The sequence below is a fragment of the Punica granatum genome, chromosome 2 (assembly GCF_007655135.1).
Source record: "Punica granatum isolate Tunisia-2019 chromosome 2, ASM765513v2, whole genome shotgun sequence".
Lineage (NCBI taxonomy): Eukaryota > Viridiplantae > Streptophyta > Magnoliopsida > Myrtales > Lythraceae > Punica > Punica granatum.
The window spans coordinates 33,939,902-33,959,734 of NC_045128.1; the positions used below are offsets into that span (position 1 = coordinate 33,939,902).

The 19,833-nt window shown below is 36.0% G+C and overlaps 2 protein-coding genes across 4 annotated transcripts; both read left to right on the forward strand.

The window, feature by feature from the left end:
- Positions 1 to 6,511: 6,511 nt before the first annotated feature.
- Positions 6,512 to 7,552, forward strand: LOC116194255 (E3 ubiquitin-protein ligase BIG BROTHER-like). 3 transcript variants are annotated; one of them, XM_031523019.1, is made up of 3 exons: positions 6,512 to 6,662; positions 6,741 to 6,997; positions 7,120 to 7,552. In XM_031523019.1, exons 1-3 carry the CDS (start codon positions 6,581 to 6,583, stop codon positions 7,126 to 7,128), a joined length of 348 nt encoding a protein of 115 aa, XP_031378879.1. In that variant the 5' UTR covers positions 6,512 to 6,580; the 3' UTR covers positions 7,129 to 7,552. The 3 variants fall into 3 exon arrangements, with proteins under 3 accessions (XP_031378879.1, XP_031378880.1, XP_031378878.1); XM_031523020.1 differs by having other exon boundaries at positions 6,543 to 6,662; positions 6,724 to 6,997; XM_031523018.1 differs by having other exon boundaries at positions 6,565 to 6,997.
- Positions 7,553 to 8,894: 1,342 nt separating this feature from the next.
- Positions 8,895 to 10,844, forward strand: LOC116194387 (delta-like protein 3). The gene is made up of 6 exons (XM_031523201.1): positions 8,895 to 9,206; positions 9,440 to 9,580; positions 9,848 to 9,928; positions 10,034 to 10,159; positions 10,284 to 10,376; positions 10,554 to 10,844. Exons 1-6 carry the CDS (start codon positions 9,089 to 9,091, stop codon positions 10,628 to 10,630), a joined length of 636 nt encoding a protein of 211 aa, XP_031379061.1. The 5' UTR covers positions 8,895 to 9,088; the 3' UTR covers positions 10,631 to 10,844.
- The last annotated feature ends 8,989 nt before the right edge of the window (positions 10,845 to 19,833 follow it).

Sequence of the window (19,833 nt, forward strand, 5' to 3'; positions counted from 1 at the left end):
AAGTCACCAGCGGTCTGGATGGTGCGGTGGTGGCCAGTTGAGGGGACCCCACGACCCCTCTTCTTCTCCAATCTTTTCTCCCACCAAATTCTTATGTGTCATTTTGCGTAAAAGAAAAAAGTGAGAATATTTGCAAAATTTTGAAACAAATTCGGTTTTTGATGTCGTCGTCACTTTTTTCAGTACCCGAAAATAAGTTGGAATATTGAAGAAGTGCCTTATTTTAATTGTAATTAAATATAAATAATTGAGTTGTTGTTTTTTCTTTATCTTTTTTTCTATACTTTCACAACTACAAAGGTCCCAAAAGTCAAAATTTCAAATACAAGGTAACAGTTCCATCACTTTTTTTTTCCTGCATAGCAATTCACATTGCACTTGATAATTAAATTTAATTTGATTTGAGGAGATAAAAATAAAAGTAGTTGGAAAAAAAATAATTAATGTATTGTTGAATTGAGGAAAAAAATATTAAATAGTTGAGAGAATTTAATAATTGTGTTGTTAAATTGAAGAAAAAGTATAGAATAATTGAGAGAATTTAGTATTAAAAAAATTATTGTAATAATATATAAGAAAAATTATGATAGAGAATTTGAAAAAATAAAAATATAATAATTATGTTGTTAAATTGAGAGAAAAGTAAAGTAAAGTTAAATTCGATTCGATAAATAAACCAAGCAAAATGGAATATGTCTATTATTTATCTTCCAAAAGATTCTCTTTTATATTTGTTTTAACTTTTGAATTAGAAACCCTTTTTTCTTATGCAAAGAGGAAGAAAGATGAATATTAATTATGCCCTGCATTTTCATGTCTTTAGTTAATCTGACTTGCACTGGTTTAGATTTTGCACTGTAAATAAATACAAACCAGAGTCCGTGCTCGTGCAACTGCGCGCACTTGCAAAATTGTTTATTAAGATAATATATATCGTCAGGAGATGGACTATTGACACAAAACATAGATATTGACGGGAGGTAAGGCATGGTAATATTTCAATCAAAGTAAAATTTTAATTTCCTAAGTTTGGGTAGTAAAAATAAACACGCACCCAAAGTTTAAATATCAAAGAGTAACTTGCTTCTATTGTTTGATCAAAATTATTATATTTTTCTTTCCAATTACAATGAAGGCTCATTGGCTTAGTATATAAAAAAATAAAAAATATAGCAAATAAGAAATGTGAATAGTCTCGCTATGAAACTCAAATATGAAATCTCAATTATTAGATGGTGTTACCTTCTCAACTCTTTTTGTTGGTTGAAAACTATAGTCATAAGATAATAGAGAAGAAAAAACAAAACTACAATAAGATAACATATCCATATTTCCGTGCATCCCAGAATTTGATTGCTCATGGAGTTTTTGGATACTGAAAGCCCTTACTAATTGGTGATGGAGTTGGAACAAGATGCTGCAGCTGCGACGTTTAATAAAACCATTTATCAGGTATAATGTGTGTTTAGGTGAGAGCATTTTCTCTTAGCATGACCCACGACTATTGGACATATCTCTCTCTCGGATTATTGTTCGAAGGAATTTTTATGCTTCCCAACTATTGGAAAAGACATAAAGGTAAATTATGTTCTAAAGTCTGGTAGATATGAATGGCCTCGAACATCCGACGTCCAAGCGAGGAATTGAAGTTAGTAATGTCTGCTCTCCAGTTGCAGTAGCAAGATACTATCATTTGGACTGAATCTAGATCTAGACAATTTACTTCTACCCTAGCTTGGGAGCAACTCTAAACAAAAGAAGCAAAGGTTGGATAGGATAAAGCAATTTGTTTCATGTGAAACATTCAAATGGCCTCTTTTATTTGTTGGTTTGCTTTGAAAGTTAGGCTTGCTAGAAAAGAGAAACTACTGGAATTGGGACTTACTGTAACGGTTTGAATTCCGTAGTTTGGAACTTGAATTCTATAGTTTACAACTTGAATTTTGAGACCATATGTTCTTTACATGTCCAATTACTCATGCTCTTTGGAGGAGTATTCTAAACAGGTTTGATGTTCGCAAACAAGTTGAGAATTTGGCATATGAAATGAAATGGGTTTATCATTTTAAAGGCCAAAAGCTTGATTATATTGTATTGCGCTTATGCTGGACTGCTATGTTTATCAAATATGGTGGGCATAAAACGCTCATGTTTTTCAACAGAAACGCATCATTGTTTTCTCTCTTTTGCAATAGATTAATAACTTATGCTGCGTTTGGTTTTAAAGTATGATTTTAAAATCAGATTTTGATTTTGAAAAAGAGTAGTATAAATGGGGCCTACCATTTGACTTTGTATAAATTATTTTGTTTTGTTGTGAAAAAAAGTGGTATAAATGGGGCTTACTTTTTGACTTTGTATGAGTTATTTTGTTTTGTTGTAGGTAGAAGTAGGTTAAAGTTATGATTTTAAAATCACATTTGCAAACCAAACAAGCCATTAAAGTTCGATCTATTCCGAATCTATAGTTTAAATTTAGATTCTCTTTAACTGCTTGGAAAATTTTGGTCTTGGTGTTAATAGTCTTCTTTAATGGTTCTCTTTGGACAAGTATATTATGTACATTCTCTCAGATTTCATCACTTATATAAATAAAAAAAAGTTTTGATTCTTCCTTGTTTATTACATGATTTTCAAGGATAGGATAGGATCATTAGGCTTGCTTTTGGTTTTCGATAACTTAATTTTGTGTAATGATTACAAATGTTGACAAATATATGGATGTGTGAGAATATATATTTATATATAGATGTAAAAATATATAATGAATTTATTATTAAAAAATTCATTATAAAATCAGTTAGGAAAATGTACGAATGAAATATTATTATTAAATAGAAAAAAAAAAGATAAAACAGTTATGATTGGAGTGTTAAATTTAAAAAATAATTAAGTTGAGTTGGGTAGAATAAAATTTATTATTTAAAAAACCAAACAAATCCGGAAATCTCTTAAACTGAAACAGCCATTACGGCTGTTGGCAGAACTCTTTAGTTTAGTCTTTCGCTTCTCGGAAGAGGTCAAATTTCGATTGCGAGGATCCGCAGGAAAGTTTGACTTTTCCTCAATGTATTCATCGGATGACAAGCTGGGCCAATAGATTTTGCATCTCATTCTCAAATTGAGAGAGTAGAAATGGCGTCAATGTCGCTTGGAGTTCTGGTGGCTCTGAGGAGGAGACTGCTCCAGACCCGCCGAGGAGACCAACTCGTCAGCGGCCGGGAGTACTTGAGCAAGAGAACCGAGTCGCTGGAAGTGGCAAGCTCCGAGATGGACGAGGTCACCCTGACGGCCTGCTGGAGGCTAGAGCAGAAGCTCGGGTCTGGTACCTTTATCAATATTCTTCAACAAATTATGCCTGCCTTTCCATTAACTAATTAGAATGACTGAACCGTCTTTTATTATATCTTTGTTATTGTCTGTCCGCTATATATAAATTTGTCGTTGAAGTTCCAGAATCTGAAGTTTTTCGATGAATAAACTGACAGAACGATAAAGGATCATCTGATTCATCTGCAACCGAGTAGGGATGGAGGAGACGAGCAGATCAGGTGAGAAGGCGAGCTCAAGGAGACTGCTGGGTAAGACGTGGAAGTTTGCAACTCAACAGGTTACATAAGTCAGGGACGACGAAAAGTGTGGGCGGTTTGTTTGGATAATCTCCGGGGAGGCGAGCAGCGAGTAATAGATCTTCCATGCTCCTACAAGTACCATTCTGAGTGACTCCTTCGGTGGATTACTGATCATCCGCATTGCCCTGTTGTAGGACACCGATATAATTATAGGGGTTTTACCTAAAATGGTCCATGGTTTGTCCGTTTTGTCAAATCTATCATATGTTTTTTTTGATCAAATATATCCCATGGTTTACTTTTTACATCAAATCTATCCCGACGTTATCTTTTCCGTCGACATCTAACGGCCGTGCTGACGTGGCACGTGGAGAGATAGTGGGCCACACTTGCCACGTAGTCGCCACGTCAGCACGGCCGTTAGATGTCGACGGAAAAGATAACGCCGGGATAAATTTGATGTAAAAAGTAAACCATGGGATAGATTTGACAAAAAAAAGTATATGATAGATTTGACAAAACGGGCAAACCATGAGCCATTTTAGGTAAATACCCCTATAATTAAATCGGCTAGATCATCCCACAAGTACCATCCTCAGTGTCTACTTCCGTGGCTCGCCGATCATCAGCATTTGCCCCTGTTCTAGGATGCCATTTAATTAATTCTGATACTAAATCGGCAGGTTAAAGAGATCGTTTGTTCATGCTAGCTTAGAGGATTAGGCTGTAACAATTAATTGTATGCATATGTTTGATTTTTCAGTTCGTAGATTTGCATTTCATTCTCCATTTCCATTAAGGGAAATATTTGCCCTATTGGCAACTTTCCTAGTAAGAAACGTCCACACTTGAAACAGATATCGTAATCCTACCTTCATAATCATCATATATCCCTGAATGAATTTGTGATTAGGTTACATGTCATGTATCGGATTTTTTTTCCTATAAAAAAAATAAATATGATGAGAAGTTTTGTGAACAATAAATATTTCGAGGAGGATTAGATTAGTCGTCAATCACGGGGTATGTTTTCTGCATGTTTCCATCCCTTTTTACTTCTCTTGGCCTCTCTTTTCTTTGTTTTGTTCATTTCCCCCTGGCTTTTTAGTTCATTTCCGAGACTCGTACGTCCCTCTTATATATTGATTAATTGTCTCCATTGCATCCTCTAATTATCTGTACAATTTAAACCTAAAACATCGATCCTGAAGACCTATCCTCAATTTGGACGGGGTCATCTCGATCCAAAGGTCGGGCATAAATATCGCATTTTTTTCCTCTTTATCACGGGTTGGGCGGGGTTGCTAGAATGCTTTTCCGCTTATCATGTATATAATCTTTTTTCCCGTAGAAGACACTTTGCTTCATAGCCTTCCGTAATATCACTTTGCTGATCATTAACAGTTAATTTGTTTCATTTCATAATTCTCTTTGCATTTTTTTCATTTTCTATAATTTTTTATTTTATTGAGTTTTCAAAATTGTTATATTATAATTCACTACTAGGACAATGCCCGCGGGTTGGAAAAAGGTCATTTGGCAAATAGAAATGATAGGTTTGGTTCAATTTCTGAAAATATGTTATAATTTAAGACACAATGTAATATGCTCGTGAATTTCAAGCAATTATTGAAAGAATGAATTTTCATTAAAAGCATAATCTATACTATCCAGTGCATATTAGCATATATAATTTATTTTTAAAATTAAAGTATATAGGGTGCAACTCTCACACATTGTTGCGAGTCGAAATTTTTTAGTTTATTGTAATATTTATGTAATAACTAATATGGAGTATAATTAAAACTAATGAAAAAATTACATTATAATGTGAAAATTATGAATTTTCAATTGATATCAAATGATCCAAAAGTACTTTTAAAAGAGTTTTACCAATTTATATTTCATATGGTATATAAGGTAATATTTTGACTTGCTAATCTTAATTTGAATTTCAATAATTCTAATTAGAAACATAAGATCGTAATACAATATGCTTTAAGTGGCCCGATAATTCTAAAAGATTGAATTTTACATATATTAGTCGCTCCATATTCATTAGAAGCACCTCATCGTAACAACAAAGTCCATAACAAAAATGAATAAGTTTTGCGTTTCATTGAAAAAATAATGCTATTTCTAATATTACAAATAAAAAAGACCATCTAAATTGGTGATAATTTGAAAATGTTTTTTTTATCAAAGTGGATTGGTTATAGGGATTCAACACTTGTATCACAAATCTTCTATATTAAATCACCGAAAACAATATAGAAAAATACTCCCTCATAGGTAACCTGCACGATCTATAGCTAAACTTACATGTTACATAGACTTACAGAGTATTCACATTATAGAGATAGTGGGGTAAAATCCAAACACCCCATTATAAAAAGAAAAAAAATGAAACTGAAATTGGAAAAAAAAAAAGGGAGAGAGGCGCGAGTGCCAAAAAGCCACTCACTCGCCCCCGCAATCCACGTTTAAGATTTTCATTGTTTCAGATAAGATGTTTAAGATTTTTGAATTATTTTATAATTAATGTTATAAATTAAAAACTACAAGCGATAAGGATCAACCTGCACACTTTTAGAAATATTAATTGATAATGTGATGGCAATTAATTACGAAAGAACAATATGATACTAGATAGATTCGTTAGTGGTCAAAGTGACACGCTTTTGGAAATATCAAGTGTGATGTAAATTATACATCAGTGACCAAACTGACACTTGACAAAATGTTTTTGGGCAAAGTGTTATCTTTTCTTCTTCTTCTTTTTCCATAGATTAAAAATTACATATACATTGTATATTTCATATTATTATATTTTTTTCTAGAAAAAAGTGCACGATATTAGTTAATCCTAGGCCCAACAATGGAGATTATGGCATTGGGCCAAAGTATGGGCCCGCAGGGGGAAGAAGTTCCCGAATTACTTCTTCTTTGTTTTCCCTTTTCTCTGGAATATTGAAAATTTCAGGGAAATTTCTCAGAAACAGGCGGTTATGGTGGCGGAAGGATTGAAGTTATGGCGGAAGGGAAGCTTCCTCTGGTCTTTCCCTTCCCCAAAGAGGCCAAAACCGGGAGGTGAGAAAGCTTGCACGAAAGTTCACCTCTCTTGAATATTCATCACATCAGTTTTCAACAGGACTGGCTGCATTATAGATCTGCATCCCGTCGTCGAAGGGCCGGAGGGATTCTTTTCCAGATTGAGAGACGAAAATGGCGTCGATGTTGCCCGGAGTTGGGGTGGCTCCGCGGAGGAGACCGCTCCCGGCCCGCCAAGGAGACCACCTCGGCTGCAGCGGCCGGGATTACTTAAGGGAACGGACGGATCCGACGAGCTCACCGCTGGACGAGACCGCCCTGATGGCCCGCCGGAGGCTGGAGCAGAAGCTCGGCTACCTCCATCCTTCTTCAAGGTCTGCCTCCCTTTCTTCTTTCAGGAATTTCATCGAACACGGAGCCCTCGATTGTCCTCTGCTACGGATTTGTTTCTTGGTTTTCAGAACCTGAACTTTTATTTTGTACAATAAACTGACAGGACGGTTAAGGATCATCGGCAGCAGGGCGTGGATGGAGGAAACAAGAACAGATCGGGAGCGAAGGCGAGTTCCAGGATGCTGATCAGTAGGACTTGGAACTTGGGATTCGGCAGGTTACATAAGTCGGAACGGAAAGTCTGCGCGGTTTGCTTGGATGATTTCCGGGTAGGCGAGCATCGAGTGATGGATCTTTCGTGCTCCCACAAGTACCATACCGAGTGTCTCCTTCCGTGGATCGCCAATCATCCGCATTGCCCCTGTTGTAGGACTCCAATTTGATTCCGGTAATCCTTCCGGCCACAGGTTTAAACGATTGATGCCGATGTTTAGAGGATAAGCTTGTAACAATTATATGCAGAAGATGTTATAGTCCCTATACACAGTTAAAAACTTTTGTAAGAAGACATCAAACTGGAACTTTTTTGGATCACAGATTTGCATCTCGCTTTCGAATTCCATAAGGAAGATTGGACTATGGCAAAAGAAGTCCGGCTACTTTCCTAACAAAGTGTACACCGGTGCGATAAGATCATATTAGCCGCTAAATGGTACGGAGTTAAAGGAAGACAATCGATCCACAAACTGCGACTTAGCCATATATTACAGATTAACTAATGGTTAAGGTGAAAACTTGAAGGGGCCATCTCTCTACAAATGTTTCCAAGTATGGACTTCCATAATGCGTCTGTTCTCTATCGTAACAGTTCATCTCAATCCTAAGATCGTCGGACATAGATTGCAAATGGGCTTCGCAATGCTGTCTGTTTTCTTGTTCCTATTCTCCTTCATGGGCTGGGCCAGCCCACTGGGACTATAAGATCCATCCTCGATTCCTTATTATTGGTGTCAACTTTTTTGCTGGGAAATTCTACTTTATGCCATGGTTTTCTGAGTGATTTTCTGGTGATTGCTGCTTAGCTTCGGGCCTCATAGCTCCATAATATCTGCCTAGATTATGGAAGTTGGCAGTCTAAATGTACTTGGCCTGCTTACCTACATGGCTAAACTTGCCTAAAAGGTTAGGCAACTTCCCTAGCGCGGTAGGTACGGGAAGGCAATGGCCACAAGTTCAATCGAAATTGAAGATTCGACTCAGTTAAGATCTGATATGGACACTAGTTCAGGATACTAATAGATGACCACCCTGAATGCTGAATTACGAGACTGGTCGACTAAAATCACACATTGATAGGGCTACAAATATCTTAGAGTACTTCACTTACTATGAGACTTTTTACAATCGCATTTTCTCATACAAAAAAACCTGTAAGTCAAATTTCTTATTTAGAATTTCCTCTCTAATCCTCTACACTCTCCTCGACGATTTTACTCTTTACAGGACGACTCTCCCACCGGCACCACCGTCCATGGCCATGCCTCTACTATATCTCCGCTGCGTTCTACCACGTCGCCCACTACCCCTAGAGCCCTAGCTCTAAGAAGATCCGTATCAAGCTGAACCGAATAACCTAAAAATGTGGTCCTGGATCAGGATATTCGATAGTTGCTTTCCCGAGACGCAAACTTTTTACCAGACAAAATTGCCTTAGCCGCATTAGGGTATGAAGTTGAGGTATCTCTGCGTAAACTACGGACTAAACATTAAATCAGGCTGAGGTTGTGAACTCAAGATTTATGATGATGGTAATGGATCAACAGCAGTCTAACTGTTACCACGACATGGCCAAGAGCCCAACTCCCAACCACCCGCCTTACCACACTCGCCACCGAATCATAGGTAAGCCACGTTGACCCAATATGAATTGCCCACCCTGGCCTTGGAAAGAAACACCCGTCTTTAGAAACTTCCAATGAAACATTTCATCCGCTGTCCAACCAACTGTTCATTAATTACTTCACAACCTCGTTTGAAAAATCTCTGTTCTGGTAACGCTCCCACACGTGCTGTCATCTTCTTCCCCAGCTCCCCTGTTCTACTCAACTTTTCCAGACACTTCGATAGCTGGTATGAACATGGCGGCCTCGAAGGATCTGTTGTTTGTTGTCCTATTAGCTGCTGTTCTTCCTCAACACCTGCCTCCTTCAGTTGGGAATTTCTTGCCCCCCCTCCTCTCGCCTTTACCAGGTTCCTGCTCAGATCTTCCCTTATTTCATTTCCAGTGGAAACCCTTTTGCTTCTATTGCAAAATAGATGTTGGTCGAGGTTTTGAGCTCTTTAGATGTGTTGCTAGTGATTTTTTGTGGGTACCCAAGATGTTGTTGGGGATTGCTGAAATGTTGTCAATTCCATTGATTCTTCATCTGATTGCCGTTTCTTTCCTCCCTTTCCATGTCGGGTTACTCATGTGTCCTATGCAGAGGATTTGTGCAAAGGAATGGAATGTGGGAAAGGGAGTTGCAAGGTCTCCGGCAACATTACTCACCCTTACGAGTGCGAGTGCGAGGCAGGCTGGAAGCAGTTTCAGAATCTCAAGTTCCTCCCCTGTGTCATCCCTAACTGTAAATCACTGAAATCCCGAACGTTGCGATCATAGTGTCCGGCTCTCGGATTGACAATATGGTGATGCCGAAGTAGGACTGTTAGTGAGTGAGATGTTAATGATACATAGTATTAGCTAGTAACTTGTGCTGATTGATTGCATCTTAATCTCTTCAACGCTCGCATAACTGTTGTAAACACTTATGAGGGAAAGGCATCTGTGATTCTCTGATGTTGAGTTTTGCATATTCTTAACAAATACTCTTTCTCTTCGTCGTGTTCTGCAGGCTCGCTTGATAGCTCGTGTACGAAAGGCCAACCCAGCATACAGGAGAAATCTCATGCAGCCAATGAGTCTGTCTTTAACCGTAATCAACGATCCCTAAGCTTTGCTAATGTACCAACTGTCAGAAGTAAATTGATCGATAAGGTTTCCGTTTCAAATTAATGAGCTCCTTGATTTGTCCGTGCAGCTTGTCATTGGGCCGATTGCGGAGGCGGGTCTTGCAACAGGACATCGCCCCTTTCATACAATTGTCTGTGTGACGAGGGCTACTACAATCTCCTGAATGTTAGTGTCTTCCCATGCTTCAAACAATGTAAGTGGTTTCACCGGAGTTAGTATAGTCATTGTTAAGATGTCAAGAAGAAGCTCGTATCGTACTGAGTTTTCCCAAGGAATTTCACTTACTAGTATGGTTTCTCTCTTTCGGAACTCACAAGGTGCCATTGGATTGGATTGCTTAAGGCTCGGGATTCCGTCCTCGAATAAATCTACTGTATCGCCTAATGTTGCAGACAGTGGTGCAAACGATGGTACATCTCAGATCACAAAAACTGAAATTGGATCAATCTCTTTATTTCCTCTGGGTTTCTTTCTCCTTAAGTTCCCTGCTTGAATACTTTCGACAGTTCTTTTTCTACCCGTTTAGTTACTTTGGTGACATATCATGAGAACCGAACTTATAGAAGCTCAATCTTATCTCTTCACAGCAAGCTCACTCGTGCAAGGATGTCCTCCGTGGCCGATCATCTTGACGATACTTCTCGGCATGCTTCAGTGGATTTAGAGGGACTACATTCGTGTCAGATTCAGATCAGAGTATATAGTCTTTACATGCTGTTCGTTCCGAGTATATGAGGTTTTTAATGCTGGCATAGTTCGCTCTATCAGATTACCTTAGCCACGCAGGCTGATTAGCACAGCTAGCGACATTTGTCCGGAGCTTGTAATAGTCATACTTTCGATTATCGATTTTTCTCAGTAGAGAGTGATTCGACGAAGCACCTGTTTCCAATTCATTTAAATTCTTAATTGTGATTTATTCTTTCTGATAACTTATAGTCGGAAACCACGAATAATCAAAACAGATCTCATAATTTGTGAAATGACAGAACAACATTTTTGAAGTATGGACATCATTATTGGGCATGGGCCCAATTTTATCTAAATGTGGATTCGTGATAGTCCAATGTAGGCCCTGATAAGATACGAGTGCAGGACCAAGACTTGTAATCGAGATACGATAATACAGGACAGGAGTGGGATGGGAATAGTGGGTTCCCCTACTCACTCGGTTAGATACTAATTTGCACCTTAATCTCAGTAGTGTCGTTCCGCGGGCCGTTGGCCCCCGAATGCGAAGTTACCGGTGACCCCTGAGGCCGAGGCTCCAGCTCCCTTTGCCGGTAGACATAACAGACATTTTTGCCCGTTTATTTCCTCCTCTTTGGTTCAATTTCGATGGCCGGCAATCACATGCCAATCAATACACTATTCTGAAAAGCGCAAGACCTGGAAAGAAACCAAAAGAAAAGAAAGGCTATGCATCATCAAAAGTTTATAGGCTGAACAGCACATAGATATAGCTGTCCCGTCTAATTAATGGTCATTTATATATAACTTATCCCAAAAATATATATTATGAATAAATTAAGAAAAATCTTTGTGTGCGATCTGCTTCAAGTCCCAAGATATCCTCCGTCTACTCCTCTCCGCCACCCATTAATTTCGTGCGGCGCCACCCTACCGGCGGCGGACAGTTGTCGTTCCATCACCCCCACCACCACCCCAACTCCCGCCTTTTATCTATCACATTACTGATGATCGTACGCTAACATAGTTTTTTGAAATTTTATTAGGACTAACGAATACCAATTTATGTAAAATTAAAATTTGAATTATAATAAATATGAATTTATTTAAGTGATTCAGCGCTTATTTTTATTTAAGTAAAATCTCAAATTCGAGTTTTTTGTGAATGCAGAAAATTCACGTTGTGAGAGTTTATTCTTTAGTAGGCCGACCTAGTTCGACTAAATTAGTCATGATCTAATTAGACTTTTGAATATTTCGGTTCACACCGAAAATTTTGAATTATGATAACGGTACTAACGATAGTTAGATGTATAACAAAATAAAATGATCCATGTATAAGGAATGCAAAATATTAGACAAGAGGTATGTTAGTAAGTCATTGTAATAATAAGGCACAATGTGAGATCTAAAAGCAATGAATTCTTTCTCTTCATCGAAGTTCGAGCTGAGTGTCATTAGAGGCTTTTTCCTCATCAAAGCAAATCTCTTTGAACATCTCGATTTTTGTTACTCCCCCACTTTTCCGATTTCAAGTTCCAAATTGCGGGCAGTACAATCATAAATTCAATTTTGATATTCTTTTTTTAGCTTGTACGGGTAAATTTTCACCTCAACATTGTTCTTCTTAATTTTGAGAACTTTTTAATTTCTTTTTCCCCTCAATGACTTTTATGGATCTTTGGAACTTGGAGCATAAGTAATGGGTCAATTTTTTCCTGCGAAGTTTGATGTGAAGCTTCTGATGGGGTTGATTTGATCATTACACGTGACCTTTCTTTTTGCCAAATCATAATGGGATACATGGGACGATTCACAACTTTGCAGGGCAATTGTGGGCATTACGAGCAATATATATATGCATGAAGTCCTCTTCATGTTATTATTGAAATTGGAATTAATTGCAAAAGAAGCAAATTCGTACGTTGCATTTTAGAACAATTGTATCAATCAAATCAATTACCCAATTAGCGAGGAAAGAAAAGGAATGGGCTCAAACGAATATCCACGACATGTTCCTCTCGCGCTGGGCTTTTAAACACGAAAACAAGTTGCAACTCTCTCGCTGCCAGGTTGCTGGCTAGAATGGTAAAGATGCTTGTCTTCCTCGAGTTGAGCTTCTAGCACGCTGTTGTCTACTCCATGACACGATCTTGTCCGTGATCCGTGTTTCGTTCGAGAGAGTAACACATGCGACCTTGTTGGCACAGTCCACTAGCTAGTTCCGATTGCTTCCGGACGCAAACTCCTAATGCGATGATTTGCAATTTGCTCAGACATCTCTTTCACTCATACTTAAAACAGGAAAAGTCACGATCCTCCTTCATTCTTCGTCTCAATGCATTAGTAGAATAGTTTGGCGGCCAGGAATCATCGTTGGTACATGATGGAGATAATCAAAGATTCCAATGGAATGAGATTTTAGAATAAGGGAAGTAGAGATCATATAACTAGCTAGAGGATGTTTCGGGCCCACTTTGGATAGTCCATCTGTGCCTCTCACCGAAGGTCTCGAATGACTGTCATGGAATAAAAATAAATATTATAGGACTAATGAAAATTTAACAACTATTATATATAGTCTTAATTTTGAATGATTCCCTTAATTTATGGGTCGCCCAGGCTAAGTGATCCTACATACTAGGAATGTTTACTTGCCAAACTTTTCCCTGCGAGTCATAACGATATTGATCGATGGGTTTCTTTGTTCTGCTAGTACTAAATCGCCACCGGCAATTGAGATTCGACCCGATCTCTTTTCGTGGATGTTCACTATCTTAATTTTGGTTGCCAATCAAATCATCGACAATAAGTTGGTGAGGGGAATTTATTGTATTTACTCAGTGCTGAGGGAGCCCATCAGGACAAAAAGACATATACGTGGACGATCGAATAAATGGAAGAGATTTGTACGATCGAATTGCCAGGAAGATCATCCTTCTGATTGATCAATGGACAATTCATCCAAATGGATATATTACACTTGGATGCACCTCAGCCTCTTCCTCTCGGACCATTACATTCTGTCCCGCCCCACATTTATCATTCGCATTGATTGTGCCATTATTAGCAATAGCATCAACCCTAAAATAAAATATATAAAAAAACCCAAGGTCTAAAATACATATGTAATTATATATGCATACATAAATATATACACGCAGTTGTAACCGAAAAGAATATATATATATATATATATATATATATTATGTATGCACTGGACGCGGACTCTTGCTAGTTGCCAAGGCATGAAATTAATTATTTAGCTAATTTAATTGATTAAAACTAAAGTTAAAGTAATTATATATATATATATATAGCATATAAAATGAATTTTACTCTTGATGAGGTATGGAATTGAATTTTCAAGTTCAAGAGATTCCGGTTGGCACCAATGAATAATTTAAACCTATTTGATTTATTTAGGAGTCAAATTCAAATTTTAGTGCGTACTTATTGGAATTTCATTGCACTTATTCCCTTATAAATACAAAAGGTGTATGTTCATAAAATGACGGATCGCATTTGTTAGAAAAGAGTTTTAGCCATTTTCCCTTTTCAAGTCTTGGATGGTCCTACAATAATCTATAAGATAATTGATGATTTTTAAGAATAAAGTGTAGTATAATGACAATTTTATTGGTGTTGGAAACAATAAATCTTCTTCTTTTTTTTCGCCATGATTTTTTTTTTTACCGATGGGACTTGAACATCCCTTTATTTTCTCTTCATTGTCTCCTTTTAGCTAAAGTTCATATTCGACATCATTAATTTATTGATTACTGTAAGTCTGTAACCCAATCTCACCGTCACTTCTTCATTGTCTAAGAATATATATAAGAAGCTGTGCCTTTCTTTTTTTTTTTTAATGTGCACGACTGTATACTTATTAAGAACTCAATGCATTTCGACTAATTCAAGTTTAGGTCTGGTCAATTCTCTAAGATTAAAATTTTCTCAATCATAAATTTTCTACATTTACAAGGCTTAAATGTGAGACCTTATTTGAGTACAAGTGTATCAAACCATATCTGAATGAATCCATGAACGTTAATAGGCTAACATCATGAAATTGACTCTGGGGGAGACTTAGTCGTGACACATAGCATCACATTATAAATGTTTTTCTGTGTGTTGAGAGGGACTCACAATGACATTGATTTGGTTTTGATCCACAATGAGCTTAATCGATATCTCGTCTCTTTCCTTTATAAATCCAGGACGAGCCCAGTTTGGATGCTTTGATTTTCCCATGAACAACCAATCATTGGGTTGAATGTCTAAATCACAATACGTATCAACTATTAGGAACTCATAAATTGACCCAAAAAAAAGTCATTAAGTGACAAATGAGATCCTAAAATAAAATATACCACTGTATTTTTTATATAAAAAGTAAAATATACCACTGAAATCAAACCTTGTATGTCATTGTATGTAACAAACGCCTGTGATTTGTCAGATTCTGATTGTTCTATATAGACATGGATTGACCGAGAATGGCTGAAATGGACAGTCATCACTCTTAAAATTTTCACGTCATGAAGAAATTTCATATAGTTTTTCATATTTTGATGAAACTCTTTATATCTGTCATGTCGGGTGGGATCGGTCCTTTCTTTCTACGGATTGTTTCCAATTACTTTGAGATGGAAGGTGCAACCACCGTTGATGTCTCCAGCTAAGATTGGAAAGAAAATTCCCTGAAGAATAGCAAGGACATGATTTTAATGGGTAGGGTAAATAATATAATTCTAGGGTCTCCAAAGTTACCCATCAGAATAGAGCTTAAATGATGAAAATGAGATTCCACTGTCCCACACACCCCCCTCCCCCAATTGCAAAACCACCGCACACCTTATTGGCCCACAACCCAATTATCTAAATATGAAAATACAAGCCAGAGAGAGTTTTGGTACCCGAAACCAGTCGACTTCGATCTAAAATTAGAGATTTTAAATTTAATTCATATTAGAGGGACTTTTCATGTCTTTTATTTTTCATTCTTTGCCTATTATTTCTAGGCTAATAAGTTTTTTTTTTGAATAAAAGGGTTATTAAAAAAAAATTATACTCTCTTTGTAATATAAAGCACGTAACAAAATTTGTTAGACATTTGAACACGTATTTTTAAAATTGTTTTATTTTTAGCTAGTTGTATATTTTCCATTAAATTTTCATTCTCCAGTTAACTTGTATGTTTTACGTTCGTTTTTCCATCAGTTTCTCTTTTTCCATTAATTTCTTTAAAAAATTTAACATTAAAAGTTAAATAATATTTTAAAAATAATTTAATAAAAATGAAAAAAAATACATGATAGAAGAAAGAGTTAACAGTGGCTACTAGAGGCACGACGTTGAGGGCGTCGCAATTTATTTAGGCGTCGATGGCTAACTTCGGGCTTAACAATGACAAGATTTTATCCTATCTCCGTCTATTTGAACAAATTATCAAATCCCGATGTGATGGTGGACGAGGGCCTCCATCGCCATCCCTAACTCCTCTTTCAGCATCTTCATTTTTTTTCTTATTTTTTTTCAATTTTCTTATTTTTTTTCTTTTATAAAATGATTTTTTTCTTAAATTTTTAAAAAATATTATTTTCCTTATGAAAAAGTTAACATAAGTTAAAAGCGCTTGCAAAGAAAAAAATTTTGAAATTACGTGTTTCAATTTTTAGCCATTTCATTTTTGAACTGTATTTATGAAAGAATGTAAAAAGTAAAGGTTTTTTTAGTTAATCCAAAAAAATAAAGATACATATATCTATATACGTAAATTATTTTGTTTGTTAATTCTACATATGTATTTAGCCGATTTTATATTGCTAAAATTCTACTCGCGTACTTGAGGATCAATCCTCTGGAAATTGACGAGACAATAGTCAACCTAGCTATCCAAAAACCTGCCACCACGTTGACCAAACACGGCCCTCATCACGCTTATCGAACAGCCGCCATAAGTGATTAATCATTCACATCATTTATGAGAAAAAATTTTAGTAAGAAGCCTATCATTCCCCACGAATATACAAGTTAGACCGATGGAAAGATTTTTCAAATGCAATTATTGTGGAGAAAGATTTACGGTGTGTTTGGTTTTTAAGTTGAAATTTTAATTCAACTCAATTTAATTTTGGAGAAAAGAAAAAATAAAAATAATAATTATTATAAATGTTGAAAAAATATATATTTGTGTAAGAATATATATATATATATATATATATGTCTATATAGATGTAAAGTAGATAGGAAATTTATTATAAAAATTAAATTATAAAAATAGTTCGAAAAATATGAGTGAGATATTATTATTAAAAAAAAGATAAAATAGTAATTATTATAATGTTAAATTTATTGAATAATAAAGTTGAGTTGGCCTAAAACCAAACAAGCCAATATGCATGCACGTTCATAAGGAATGATTTCGAAACCCCTTTTTTGGCCTACTGATTTCCTAGCTAAATGTAACATTTGCCTTTCATTTTGTTGCCCATATGCTTGGAGACCATCTCTTTTTTCGCTGAGTTGCTTGAAGACCATCTCGTCGCGTGCTCAAAATATGAATTATTCCGAAAATGTCACAAAACATTTTCATAAGTTGAAAATGGAATGACCAGAATTTGCTACATCTTATTCGATTATATGGAAGAAATTGCAATATTACGTTTGACGAAATGGTAATTCCTTTTGCATAAAATTTTAACAAAGAAAAGAAGAGAGACGGGCAAATTAATAATCTATTTTCTTTGGATTGGATATTTGTATTGGGACACATAGCTTAAAATGTATTATGGAGTCCGTAGGGACTTAATATGAAATTAAACACTCATCATTGAGGAAGTATCTAATGTGCACATAATGATTTTGCTTTGACGCAATCCTAGATTAATTAAAAACAAACCCTTACCTCTGGGTTAGCAATAAACATTTGGCAGCCATATTTTATTGGGTTCACTGTAAGTGGCAACAAAGTCTAGGCATGTTAAAAAAAAAAAAGTGTAGGCATGTTGATTAACGAAGTACAGACATTCTTCTGTGTATAAACAGTTTTAGTTCTATTCCATATTCTATTAAACTAGTGAAAAACAAAATATAAACAAAAGGACAGTGCAGCCCCCCCATCATTTGACCATGCATGACCTTCGTTCTTTTGTCTGCACTTACACTGGTTGTTATGTTAATAAGACAAACTTATAAATTACGGGTATGTACTGTAGTATCCGAACGATGACTCGTAATATAAAGTTAATTAAACAAAAAAGAGACCTTAATTTGTTCAAATGTATGTATCTCGATGGTGCAAGGATTAAGCGTATCATGTTGTCTGCATCGGTCGGTGATGTTAATCGTCATACGAGAAACAGATGATTGAGTATAGAAAAATATCCTCAAAATGCTGTAAATGCAGAAATAGGAAGCATGTATGGTACGTGGTGGGCAAATCACGTGGTAGAAAATCACAAGACATGAGCAGAAGTTTTTTTTTTTTTATAATAATTTTACGTCTCATTATTATAATTTTATGTGCAAACTATTATTGATTTTTGACGTGTGTTACGTGATATATCCGTCATATAAAAGACACTTTTTTAATCTTTCCTATCTACCTTTCCATAGCGTAGAACCTTTTAAAACTCCAAATAGCTCGTCATAATCATCCTCTTTGCATATGCCGTAAATGTGAAACTTTGACCGGGAACGGTGGTCGAGCACGGCATATTTCAAGAGTTGCGCACATGCAATCCACTTTGCTTGCTTTTGCACGAGCATTTCCAGACGCATTCAAGAGCCATGTCGAGTTCAATTCGGGAAGTGCAATGAAATCGAGACCGCAATAGTGGGGTTGATGCAAAAGATTAGATATAAAACGTGGGATCTTCTTCCTGATCTAGAGCTAATCAATGAGCCATGGGAGACAAAGGCCTAAAGGACAGTGTACAGAAAAGAAGAAAAATAAGAGAGAAAAGGAAAAGGCTGCAACAGATGATCAGAGAGAGATGGAAGAAGATGATGAAGATGGAGATGAAATCATAAAGAGGAAGATGATGACGCGAGTCAGTCACGCTCCCACGCGAGCTTTAGCAGAACCCGCACAAACAAAACAAAGAAACAGGAACAGAACAGATCCGCCATTGATAACAGAAAAAGGATTTTGCTTTTGTGTATTTAGAAAATCGAATTTACATTAATTTAATTTAATTTTACTTTTATCGTAATTTAATAATATAATTACTACTTTTTTATTTTTTAAAATTTTCATATATTTTTTTATCTAATATTATAATATTAAATTACCTCATCTATTCAATATTTTTTTCTTATCAATAATACATTCATTAAATTCGCTCAACTATTTAATATTTGTTCTTCAATTCAATAACGCAAACATTACTTTTTTCCCAACTACTTTAATCTTTATCTCATCAAATCAAACTAAATCAAATTTAATTTCATTATCAAACGCAAAATTAATCACTTAAAAAAACACGACCTTTACAATTTTTTTTAAAATAAAGCATGACCTTTGAAAAATAGTACAAAAAAACACGACATTTCTATTTTTTCTAAATATAGCACGACCTTAGAAGAGTAGCACAGAAAAGCATGGCCTTTGTGCTTTTTTTTAAATATAGCACGACATTTAAAAAAAATCACAGAAATGCACGACCTTCATGCATGGTCTTCTTTTTGAACGTGCTAAAATTGCAGTTAAATCTGAATGTCATGCATTTCTGTACTATTTTTTAAATGTCGCGCTATATTTAGTAAAAAGTGCAAATATCATACTCTTCTGTACAACTATGAAAATGTCGTGTTATATTTAAGAAAAAAAATATAAAAGTCGTGTTTTTTTATGATATTTTCTAAATATTGTGTTATATTTAGAAAAAAGTGTAAATATTATTTTTTAAATAATTAAAAAAACTGCAAAAAAACCGACCAGAAATTGCATCGACTGCTCCAAACAAATTAAAAAGGTTAATTATTGAGAAGACAAATTTGAGAAAGATGTCAGATTCCATCTCTGTTTGCTTTGTCTCTCTGCTTCGGCAGAGGCCAGAAAGAAGGATTGTCAAAGGGAACACAATCACTCGTCGCACTTGCTGCTGCTGGGGAAGCCCCGCCCCGTCCCGTCCTCCATACCCATGGAACCTGAATCCATTAGCGCCTCTG